General features: G+C 46.2%; 1 protein-coding gene across 1 annotated transcript in view; it reads right to left on the reverse strand.

The window, feature by feature from the left end:
• Window positions 1-1,426, reverse strand: part of CACNG3 (calcium voltage-gated channel auxiliary subunit gamma 3) — a 62,582-nt gene extending 61,156 nt beyond the window's left edge. The window contains exon 1 of the mRNA XM_077828650.1: window positions 1,392-1,426. Coding sequence (XP_077684776.1) covers window positions 1,392-1,426 — 35 coding nt within the window. The remainder of the gene's footprint in view (window positions 1-1,391) is intronic.
• Between the last annotated feature and the right edge of the window lie 10,977 nt (window positions 1,427-12,403).

A 12,403-nucleotide genomic window follows, 5' to 3' on the forward strand; every position in this document is an offset into this window, starting at 1 on the left:
TGCTCTGCCCCTCCCCCTGCGCCCCCTGCCCCTCCCCGTCCTGCTCTGCCCACCCCCGGCCCTCTGCCCCTCCCTGTTCTGTCCCCCGCCCATCCCCGTCCTGCTCTGTCCCCCGCCGCCCCTACCCCTCCCTGTTCTGTCCCCCCGCCCCCCCGCCAAGCCCCCGCCCGCGGAGAGTGCCGGGGAGCCGGGCAGGGCGGCCAGAACCGGGCAGCGCCCGTGTGACCCTCTGCCCCTGGACTCTGCTGAATGTGCCGGGCCTGTCCCACCCTCTGCACCCCTGCATGCCAGCGACACGGCTGGGCCAGAGGCGGGCGAGGTGGGGCTCGGCGGGAATATTTCTGGAGCACCTCCCCCCCAACACAATAAGAAGCCAATGGAGGCCCCTTGGAGCTGCTCTGGGCCCTAAGCAATTGCTTGCTCAGCTTCTGCCTAGCGCAGGCTCTGCCCTGGACCAGGCTGGGAAGGAGGGGCCCTCCCGCTGCATGCCAGGGACATCACACCTTGAAAGGAGGCACAGCACATTTGTGTGTCTGGCTCCCAGCCTGCCCCCCCAGCCCAATCTGCCCCCCACCACCTGTTCACAGCTGCCCCTTGAACAAACACCCCCCCCGCCAGCCCAGGCCCCTGCCAGACTTTGCCATGGGGAGGTGGGAATGCTGGACACCTGTGAAAGTCCTGGCCAGATGCAGGATGGTGCCCAGAATGCTGGACACTTGAGGCATGTGCCGTCCCCCCCTAGATGTGGTCACAGCAACCATGGGATAAAGTCCTCCACCGAGATCTGTGGAGGGGGAGGGCCGGGTGTGTGTGCACGCTATTCCTTAATATACAGGTAGGCTTGGCAGAACTTGGGGTTTTTTTAAGCCTTTTACAAGTTCAAGGGATAATATTGGCTTAATCTGAAGTATTTCAAAAGATTTCTAACACTTGACATTTTCATGGTTGCACAAAGTTATGAGTTTAAGTTTTTTAAATTATGTTTATAGATGTAAAATTTCACTGTTGAGGGAAATTTGGGGGGGGAAGTCAGACAATTATTTAAATTGTTGAGATTCAAAAAGCTAAAGCTTTGTAACGGTTAACACTCAAATAATCGACATCACACGTCCAACTATACACAGTAAATAGCCTTAAATCAAACTCATCATTTCTCAAGCAGCATCTTTCCTAGTTTGCGGAGGTGTAAATTTCAATCATCATCAATTGAAATACTTTTGTCGGTTTGTGTCTCTATGGTAAACTTGACATTTAATCTACATTTACCCATAAAAGTCTTCCAACCCTATGGTCAGCTGTAGGTGCGCCATAGATGCACACAGACACAGGGTTCCATTCCCAGCTCCCCACAGCCTTCTTGTAGGATGATGGGTTCAGCACACCTCAGAAGCAGGCCCTTAATCTCATTATGCCTCAATGTCCTCATCTGTAATGTGGGTATAAAACTTCCTACTCCATGAGTCACCTGCATACTGCAGTGGTGGGGCATGACACTTGCTTAAACTAGATTATATACAGCCAGGCTCTTGTGAAGCTAAGCTAATGGTTTGTAAAATGCACTGAGATCCTCACAGGACAGGTGCCATGTGACCAAGTGGCACCTTAGAGACGAACCAATTTATTTGAGCGTAATTGGTTCGTCTCTAAGGTGCCACAAGTCCTCCTTTTCTTTTTGCGGATACAGACTAACACGGCTGCTACTCTGAAATGTGACCACGTGTAATTAATGCTCCTATATCATACATGTGATACATGAGGCTGTGAAGGCTAGGACTATAACAGGGTTTAAAAGAGAACTGGATAAATTCATGGAGGTTAAGTCCATGAATGGCTATTAGCCAGGATGGGTAAGGAATGGTGTCCCTAGCCTCTGTTTGTCAGACGGTGGAGATAGATGGCAGGAGAGAGATCACTGATCATTACCTGTTCGGTTCACTCCCTCTGGGGCACCTGGCATTGGCCACTGTCAGTAGACAGGATACTGGACTGGATTGACCTTTGGTCTGACCCAGTATGGCCGTTCTTATGTTCTTATGTGCTTCAAATAGAAAAACATTGACTGGAGATTGACCTGCCCTCTCATCTGGACCCCAGCATCATCTGTAGCTATTCCCAGGCCACGGGCACAGTTTGAGTGGTCTAACCTTATAAATCTTGCAGAATCCCATTAACTTTGGAACTTGGCAGCTGCCTCTGTCTGTCCAAACGCTGTTGTACCCGCTCCTCCAACGTAGATTTTAATTGACTGGTTACAATTTTAAATAAAAGTTGACAAGAGGCCAAATCCTTTTTTATGCTGCATAAGATACTAACCAGTCAATTCCCACCTGTGTAGCACTTTGGAACAAGATTCTTCCTGTCCTCGCATTGACACAGACTATCATCCCTGAACCTACCAGTAACTTCCCCAGAGATCCTGAATTGCTCTTCACCAAACAAGTCCTTGCTTGTGTTTTAGAACAGCTGCCTCCCAGTCCAGCTGAAAGTCATCGAACACTCACCTCTGTGCTGCTGTATTGATTCTCCATCTCAGTAGGAGAAGTAGCTCATTAATCTCCCAGGCCTCTTTGCTTGGAACTAGTTTTCACAGGGAGACTCTTTAAAGGTTCTTCAAAGGAAGGAGAAGTTCTTGGAAAGTCCTAATGGGGAATCAAAAGATCCAGTTTGCCAGGTGTGTGTGACACTCAGCTGCATTGAGTCAGAGCATCCCTAGCTGATTGTTACATGCATCTGTCCTGACTGCTTCCAACAGCAGCAGCTGCTATGCTTGCCTTGCAGACTGGCCATTCTACCTCCTGACTGTGGGCTGAGAAGACAACTCCTCCTCCCTTTGGACTCAGGGGAAAAGAACCACCCCTAGAAACCTCCTCTCTCCTGGTCTCATAAAGAGTCTCAAACCAGGCCAGCTGCCTTCGTTTGGATCCCGCCCCCACTCAGTGGTTCCTACACCCACTTACCTTGAGCAATTTGGAGTATCTTGCCACCTCCTCTCCTTTTAGAGGTTTTAACGGGTCAGCTGATTGGTGCTACGGGAGGGTGGAAGGTTGCCTGCCCCTCCCTAGTCTGCAGTAGCAGTAGGGCATGCTGCTCACAGAGGAGGAGACAGGTTTTTCTTTCTCTGCGTCCTACAGGCAGGAGGTGGTGGTTAGTGCCGCAATGTCTCCATGGGAGGCCAGGGAAATGTGTGTGTGAAGAATTTTAATGTTAGAAAGGGGTCTGAACATTAGGGTTTAGAAGGGGACCTAATGTGGAGGGCAGATTATCCCACTGCTGCCTAATGCAGTATTCTTGCTCCTTGCTCTGTAGCAGCTGGTGCTGGACACTGCATAAGACAAGACATTGGAAAGATGGACCTTGGGTCTAATCCAGTCTGACAATTCCTGTCTTCTTCATAGGACCACTAACTGGGATTGTCCAGTTCCACATAGGGGGGCATTTTCCTATTGCTGCTGAAAAGACCTGCTTTCCCTTGCTTCTCCTTTTGCATTTCCCCCTCATTCTAAAGCTAATTTTCTAACTGGCTTCTAACATTACCACCACCATGAGGCCTAGACTGTTCTGAGAAGATGCTTCCCCGATGTTTCAGATGTTGGATTAAACTAACAAGAAGAGACGAGGAGTGAGGCACACGTTGAGGAAGTGACTTGCCCAAGGTCACACAAGCAGTCTGTGGCAGAACCCAGCTCTCCTGAGTGCCAGTTTAGTGCCTTATCCCCAAGGCCATTCCGTCTAGGGATTTTTCCTACACACTCAGATCAGAGAGAGCATCTATCAATGGCTAATTAACAATGTCCTATTAGTGTTACACTTTTTAACACCTCCCTAAAGTATCACCACAGCCCAAAACCAAAGCTGAGTAATACATGGAAATTATACTGAGAAATGTCTTTCAGATCATACTGCTTCTGATTGTTTACTTGTCCCTAGTTACAAAACTCTCTCTCTCGGTCTGCTGCTCAGATATCTCCAATGTTTCTTTGCTGCTGGTTGGCTGAGATTATGACTCATGCAACCTTTAAAAACAGACATCTAGCATATCCAGCAGCAAAAGAATAGCTGTTTAAAGGCTGTGTGTATGAGATAAGGAAACCAACAATTTACCTGGTAAAGTCTTCTTCCAACACAGTACCCACAGTGGTTATTATACACATATGCATGTGTGTGTATTTGTTATACACAAAAAACAATGTTAAAAGTATATTATTAAGGTTTCAAAATCAAGCACACAAAAGTTAGGAAATACCAGGATTAAGGCTGCCGGTGCAATCTTAATTTGGCCCCTTGTGCATATGCACTACGGGAGTCTTTAATGACATGATCATGTCCTACTTTTTCCAGAGGACCACTGCCTAACTCAGTGCATAGGATGGATGGTACGCACTGAGCAGATGGTCATTATTTTGTTTTATCCTCCTTGTTCAGTGTATGGCCCTAGGCCTTATATACTGCACAACATTGCACCCCTGCTCTGAAGACAGAATTATTCATTTCCTCATGGGCTCATCACTGTCGTAACTGAGCCCTTCACAACTATTAGTTAATTCATCTTCACAGCCCCTCTGTAAGGAGAGGAGGAGGTGGTCGCCCTAGTTGACAGCTGGGGAGCTGATGCAGAGAAACGAAGGTGAAAAGTGTCTGCTAATTTGGGATGCCCCATATGAGGCCCATAGGACACGATTTTTCAGAGCACGCAGCATTATAGCACTTTATATATTCAAAGCACAGCTCCCACTGGCTGCGGTTGCAGCTGGGAGTGCAGAGTACCAAGTTGGGCAATCAGAAAATGGGGACTGTGACGGTGCCTCCCCATAAGGCTTTTTGGAAATATGCTTATTATAAACACTGGAATATGTTTTATGCTACGTATGCCATGTAACATATCTACGGAAAGGTTACGATCTACTGAATCTATTAATCCTATTTGTATGCATGTATCAGTTTTGTATTTGAAGTTATGAATCTTGGCTGTGTACTGGCTTGATTTTTAAGTAGCCTTTGTAAAGCATTTGGTTAGCTTCTTGAGAAAGGAATGTGAAAATTAAGTGCCCAATCAAGAAGCATTTAATGAACAATGGATGTTGGAAGGCTCCACATAAGAAGTCTTCCTGGAGACATTCAAGATACCATGTGAGCAATGGCTGCTACCTGCAAGTTCTGAGTCAAGTTCTGAGACATGTGACTTTCCCATGTGACTCCAAAACTCCATCTTGTATCTGGACTTTGCATAGGAGAGAGGAGGGGGGTCTCCACCCACAAGAGAAAGTCTATTTAAGCCTGTGGGAGACCCCTCCATTTTGGTCTTCAGCTTGCTCAAGAGATAGCTTGTCCACCCTCAAGGATACCTGAAAGAAACTGAAACAAAGGACAGTAACTACAGGGGGTGTGTGATTGCTGGACCCACACTAGAAGGAGACTAGTCTGTAAAAGAAAGCTTACTGGGTGAGGTTTTTATCCATATTCAGTTTTCTTAGACATAGGCTTGAGTGTTCTATTTTATTTTGCTTGGTAATTCACTTTGTGGTGTCTGCTACTACTTAGAACCACTTAAATCCTACTTTCTGTATTTAATAAAATCACTTTTTACTTATTAATTAACCAAGAGTATGTATTAATACCGGGGGGGGGGGCAAACAGCTGTGCATATCTCTCTATCAGTATTATAGAGGGTGAACAATTTATGAGTTTACCCTGTATACACTTTATACAAGGTAAAATGGATTTTTTTGGGCTTTGGACCCCATTGGGAGTTGGGCATCTGAGCGTTAAAGACAAGAACACTTCTTAAGTTGCTTTCAGTTAGGTCTGCAGCTTTGGGGCATGTGGTTCAGACCCTGGATCTGTGTTGGAGCAGACTAGGTGTCTGGCTCACAACCCTTATTCAGCCCCATAACAGGTCCACCCTGTGCATGGAACGAGGCAGGGCCCTGTGGAAAAAACAGTAGGTAATTATATAATTAAAGGCTGTATCATAATGCATACATGCAAGGGGGGTGAATTAAGGTTGCACAGGCAACCTTAATTCTGATGTTTCCTAACTATTAAGTTATTGCCTTTGCAACTTTAAACATATTATTTTAATGTATATGGGGGGGGGGGAATCATTTCCTAGGTTTTAAGAAAGCAAACTGAAAAAAACAGAAATTCCATCATGTGACACCCACATGGCTCATCAGCAGAACTAGCCCCTGTAGATCCACTGCACAACCCTCTGTTCTCAAGCTAATGGACTCACTGATAGCAGTAGTGGGTTGTCATCCTGTATGTGGCCCACAACTAGAGGGGGGTGAGGCCCACACTTTGCCAGGGGGTTCACAGATATTTGCTGATAGTGAGACTCAGGAATTTTGGATGCCATCCCCTGTTCTGCAGGGGAGTGTGCTCTAGTGGTCACAGGCCGTCTTCCTGTTCCCCCCAAGCATAACCCCTTCTGCCCCATCCCCTGCAACCTGTTTCTGTCTCAGTCCTGTCTCTTCCCTACCCCTCACTTCTCATCCTGGTCCATTCTTCTTGCCTTACCAATCCTACTCTCTTCCTCCAGGCTTCCCGTCCAAGGCCCAGTTTTCCTGCTCCACCTTCCTTGCCTAGCCCATCCCAGTTCTCCCCCGTAACCTGACTCTTTATCAGCTATATCTCGCCTCCCGCACCTTTCCCCCGCATTGGGTCCATGTCTTCTTGTCCAGCAGGTCCCAGTTTCCCCCTTTCCCTCCTGCCCTTCATCCCATCTCAGTGTTCTGCCAGCCCCCACCAACTGACTCCCAGTTCTTCCAATTTTTCTCATCAGCTCCCAGTCTCCTCGTTTTCCCCAGCTTGCAATCCCAGTCTCCATGCCCAGCCACTCCCAATCTCTGTTCTTGTCTCGTGCCCAGTCCTCCCTAACTCCTAGTCCTCATCTCTCCATGCTCCAGTCTACTCCTTTACTTTCTCCCTGGCCAGTCTCTTGTCCCTGCTGCAGACAGGCAGCTCTCTCCTCCGTGTGCCTGAGCACCCGCAGTGGTGTCACTGAGGACACAGGAGGCTCTTTGCTGTCATTTCAGGTGCCCAGCCCCACCTGGGCCCACAGCAACAATTACAGGGAAAGGGCAGTTTAAATTGCCCTGGTACTCCCTGAGCTGGAGCACGCACAGTGTGGTGAGCACCAGGAGCTGGGAGGGGATGGAGCATGCTCAGTGCATATGGAATCTTTGGAGCCTTCAGATGCAAGAGGCTGGTAACTGAGCATGTGCAAACTGAGAATTTCAAAGGCTTATAACATGACCAAATTTGGGTGGATTTTCACAACAGCAGCAAAAAGCACATCCCAGACACAAAGGCCACCACCTACCAAACTTCAAGTCCCTGCTCCAAAGCATGGGCATGTTAGAACTTCTTTTATTTAAAAAAAAGTGTCACCAGATCTGTTCCTAATGGCAAAACAATGTATTTCCTCCCTCATTAGCCTCATTCTCAGAAATGACTGAACTGTTTTGACTGGCACATTCCAAACAGATTCAACCTGACGCAAACCCCTAGCTTGGAAACTTTCAGCCCAGTTGGCATAGTTATAGGCAACTGAAAACAGGGTCTTATAGTGGGAAGAGTCAGGCAACCTCAATAATAGGCAGGGCTACCAGCCCTATAATATAGAGGTATAATGTGGAGATACCGCACTATCACATAGAGAGGGAAGAGAAGACTAGACTACAGTACACTTGTCATGCGGATTGTCTTTACAGTTAGAGCTGGACCAGCCCTGTCCACTCCTCTAATCACCTTCTGCCATGCAGGCATCTCAGCTGCAGTGATTCTTCCCAGCACTCTCTGGTTTGTTTTAGGGCTGTTTCCGGTTAAGCCCGAAATACCTAGTTTTTACTTCTTCCTCCTTTACTATACCAATGCTTAATGTACTTGATTTCTTTACTCAAACCATCTTAAATCATTCTTCAGACATATTAAGGAGTAAACAGAAAGTTCAGCCAAAGCAGCAGACTTTACTACAACATGCTTGGTATTTCCTTTCCAAAAACCCTTCTTGCCCTTTAAATCTTAGAACTCTTTTCCATTGCCCAGTGTTTTCACTCCCCTACTGCAATTTCACTAGTCTTACTGTGAGCATGTCTCTTTATTTTCTAGTCTCTGACTTCGCAGATCTGAAATTCACTCCTAAGTACTTTGTGTCATTCTTCACCCTCTTTCCCCAGTCCGCCTCATTCACCTGGGAGTCAGCTTTCTTCCGACTACTACCTTTTGTTGTTTCATTCTGATTTTTTATCCTCACCTCAGTCCCTGGTAGCTCCTCTGATAATCAGTCACGCTGCCCTCCTCTCCAAGCTCTTTCCTGGCTTGCTGACCAGTGCTGACTCAGGCCCTTATTGTCCTGTGGCTAAGGCTCGTGTTTAAAGAAGTTAAATGCCCAGGTCCCACTTTTGTCCAATCTTCATGCTCAAATTTGGCATTTTGGTGCCCTGACATCTATTTGTGATGCCTAAGTGCCCAAACGGAGAATGAGGAGCTTCATTTTAGAAGCCCATGTTGGAAAGTTTGGCTCAACAAAAGAACCCCTGGCACTTTAAATCCCATTTTGAGAGTGCTCCAAGGCCATGCATTAATTAGTGTTATTCGTTATTATTTCTGTTGTGGTAGGACCAAGCAGCTTCAGTCGCGGACTAGGACCCATTGCTTGCCAGGCACTGTACAAACACATAACAAAGAGGCAGACCTTGCCCCCAAAGCTTACAACCTGCACAAGAAGATATGTTTCTGATAGACAGTAACTTTCTAACAATGAGATCTACAAGGTTGTGGCCTCCCAAATCCAGTGGTGCAAGCCTATTGCATTTAAAACTGACAAAGCAATAGAGAACACGCTGTAAGGAATAATCGTGCAGCAGCCAGGAGCTGGTTTAACCGATAGTCATTTCCCCCCTGCTTTAATGTCTATAAATCTTTGATTCAACTGACGGAGGGGAGACTCAAATACCAGGAACTGTGCAAGCCAATCATGAAGCTATGGGACATTGATGTCTAACCTTCTTGGGCCCTCATTTCATAATTTCATGGCTCTGGCCTCTAGAGCATTGAGCATGGGGGACAAGAACTAGGAACTGAGCCCCTGGGCAAGATACTTTGCCTCTGTGTGTCTCAATTTCCCCATCTGTGAAATGGGGGTGATGATTCCTACCCACCTCCTAGGACTTTGGGGAGGGGCCCTTATTGTTTGTGGGCACTCTGAAAATGCCAGTCATTAGTTAAGTGGTAAGTGATGCTATGGGGATCGACTGTAGGGACAGCGTTGCTTTGTGCCTTCACAGACCTGCCGCTAAGGTCAGTCACCTTTCTAGACATCCGTGACCCACGTGCAAACAAGGCAGGAGCATTCTGCCAGACATTAGGCATCAAACAAGCGCAACCTTCTGACCAAGGGGGCTCCTTCTTTAAAAGGTTTGTACCTGGTGTGTCAGCACAACAGACAGACAGGGTGAAGCCCAAATATTTCCTGCCACAGCCTGGGGTCCAAAGCTGTGCAATATAATGGTGAGACAGAAGAGATAGAAGACTAAAGAGAGCATCTTCACACTAGGACAAAGAAGCCCAAACTGCAGCCCATTGAAGGCAATGGGCGTCTTCCCACTGACTTTCCTGCATTTTGGGTCAGGCCCATGGGGAACTAATGGCTATTCCTGCGTGTTATTAGAGCTCAGAACAGTGAGGAGTGAAACAGGAATCCTTTCTGTACTGCTTCCTGCCTGAGTAGCAATGAATTCACCCTCCCAGGAGGCTGACGAGATAGGTATTGCTCCCATTTTACAGATGGGAACACCAAGGCAACGGCTCACCCAGGGTTGCAGAGGGGTGGATCTGTGAGCAGGACCTAGATTCTCAGTCCTATGCCTTATCCACGAGATCATCCTGCCTCAGGTGAGAGGAGGAGAGATCACGAAGAGGGCTTTATATGGCAATGATGCCACAGAAGCAATGAAGGAACACATAATGGCAGATTAAGGGAGATTTCATGGTCTGAGCCCAGCTGGAGGAGCCTGAGCCACCATAAAAGGTTTGATGCGGCTCCAACCCGCCACGTTTTAATTGATTTGATTTAAATTCTTTGATGAAGGAGTGGATAAAGAATAATGAGGCAAACAGGATTGTAATGCAAATTAAATGCATGAAAGATGGCCTTGGGGAGATGGCTCCTGAAGGTCAGAGACTAAAGCAAAACTGCTTCTGGTCACTCTTTCAAACATTAATGAGGCTGTGTTCTTCCTGATGTCTGTGATGGATGGCGTGATGGCTCAAGAGGAAAATGCAGTGTGCGCGCCAATCCTTTATACTCCTCATTTCAGACAGCTCAGGCCCACCTCAGAGTTGGGGAGAATTTTACCTGTCAGGCTGCAGGGACTTTGATTCCGTACCCCACTACGTTACACTATGTATGCAGACTCCTTAATAAGGTTTTGGGGTAACTCTGAGGGAGGATCGAACATCAGAATTAATTAACTTCACTATTCAAAATCTAAGTCATTTGTCACAATGGCTTTGTCATTAGTTCCCATAATTAAGAAAAGTGTCACAAAACCAAACATTTTATTTGCAGAAGCTGAAATGACTAAAGCTAAGAAGTATTTCCCAGTGGGCTGGAAGTTGCTATTTTCACAAACAATGAATCTAGGGGATGGACCTGCCCTGGGCACGGTGTAGGTCCTAGCATGGAGGGCTGTGAGGGGTTCTGCGGTCAGGCTGTAAAATAGAGCAAGTCTCAGTTTCTCTAATTTTATGCCAGAGGCTACACTGGCCGCTGGGGCAGCCCAGAACCCTGAGGGGACAAAGACAGATTCAAACTATCTTTGCCCTTCCTCCTCTAGGCTGCATCTCCTGGAGACATGGCCCAGAATTGCAGCCAAGGTGTGTTTTTGTTGTGGTTTAAACTGCACAGGAATTGTCCTCAGACTAAATTCCTCCCCTTACGCTTCACCAGTTTTATAGTCACAGAAAAAGTAACAAAATCTTAGAGATCATCCAAGGTTGTAGTGGCCACAGATTAAATCATCTCACTGTAAGCTGATATGTAATTACTGACTAAAGGAGGAAATGTTCTCAGTTATCACACTCACAAAACTTCATTGTTGCAAAACTTAATACACTGATGGCAATTTGTAAGTCAGTGCCAAGCACAATAAACATCTTTCAGGCAACTCTGTTCAAGTGTTGAGAATAAAGAGAAAGCAATCAGATGCAGGATCCATATTGCTAAATACTGCCTAGCAATAATCAGTGAGTATAACATAAGCCCAATGACACAGCTAGGGAAACAGATGTCCCTGATTATCTCTGATTCAGCAAGTTGATGACCACAAAGAAACAACCAGTCATGGAAGGAAGAGGGGCCACCAGCATCACCCCCTTCCAAGGGCTTGTTTCAGGAGAAGAGGTTAAGCCATGAAGAACAGAACCTGGAGATTCATCCAATGGCAAGATGTAACTGGTGGTCTGAGAGCTCTTCCAGGGTTAGTCACTTACACTCTTAAGTGAGAGCTGTTAGAAAACACAGTAAGACGAAACTTTTGACAAAGGAAGGTTCTTAAGTGTAACAGAATGCTACTCTGTATTATACTGTTCAACCACTAGGTGGCCCCATGTGTAAAATACCCCATTTAAATGAACCTCAGTCATACCTGGCAGAGCGTTAAAGGATCATATGATGAAGACATATGATGTATATAAGCAAGCTCTGTAGCCACGCTCCATCTGGTACAGAGGTATGTGACATGGTGTCAGGAGTAAGTTAAGAACAGAAAGAGAAGGAAAACAGCAACAAGGGTTGCAGACAGGAGGAACAAAGCAACAAAAGTTGTAGGTTTTTATCATCAACATACCACTCTTCAATGCTCCAGAGAACTTCAGCTTTGACAAACCTTCAGAATGGACAGATTGGAAATATGGTTTTTCATTGCTAGAAAGATCCACAAGGAAACTGGAGATATACCGGTATCTTCTTTAACTTATGCTGGGGCAAACAAGCAGAAAATATCTTTAAAGCCTTTGACTTTACCGGTGACAGTCACAAAGATTACTGTTAAAGAGTTCTGGCTATGCTTGATGCATACCTTATACTTCTGAGAAATGTGGTTCATGAAAGAGCAAGTCTCCACTCGAGAATTCAAGAACCAGGGGGGAAATGTTGAATGTTTTATAAGAGCTCTGGATGCATTGGCTGAACACTGTGATTTTGGGAATGCAACACATGGACATATCAGAGACAGGCTGGTTAGTGGGCTAACAGATGAAAACCTTTCAGAAGAGCTATGGCTGAAGAGTGATTTAACCCTAGCCATAGCTAGTCAAATAGCAAAGCAGTCTGAACCAGTGAAACAGCAACAAAAAAAGTTGACATACTTGAAAAGCCTGAAACTAGTTTAGAAACTGTAAA

This window comes from Eretmochelys imbricata, chromosome 10 (assembly GCF_965152235.1).
Source record: "Eretmochelys imbricata isolate rEreImb1 chromosome 10, rEreImb1.hap1, whole genome shotgun sequence".
Classification (NCBI taxonomy): Eukaryota; Metazoa; Chordata; order Testudines; family Cheloniidae; genus Eretmochelys; species Eretmochelys imbricata.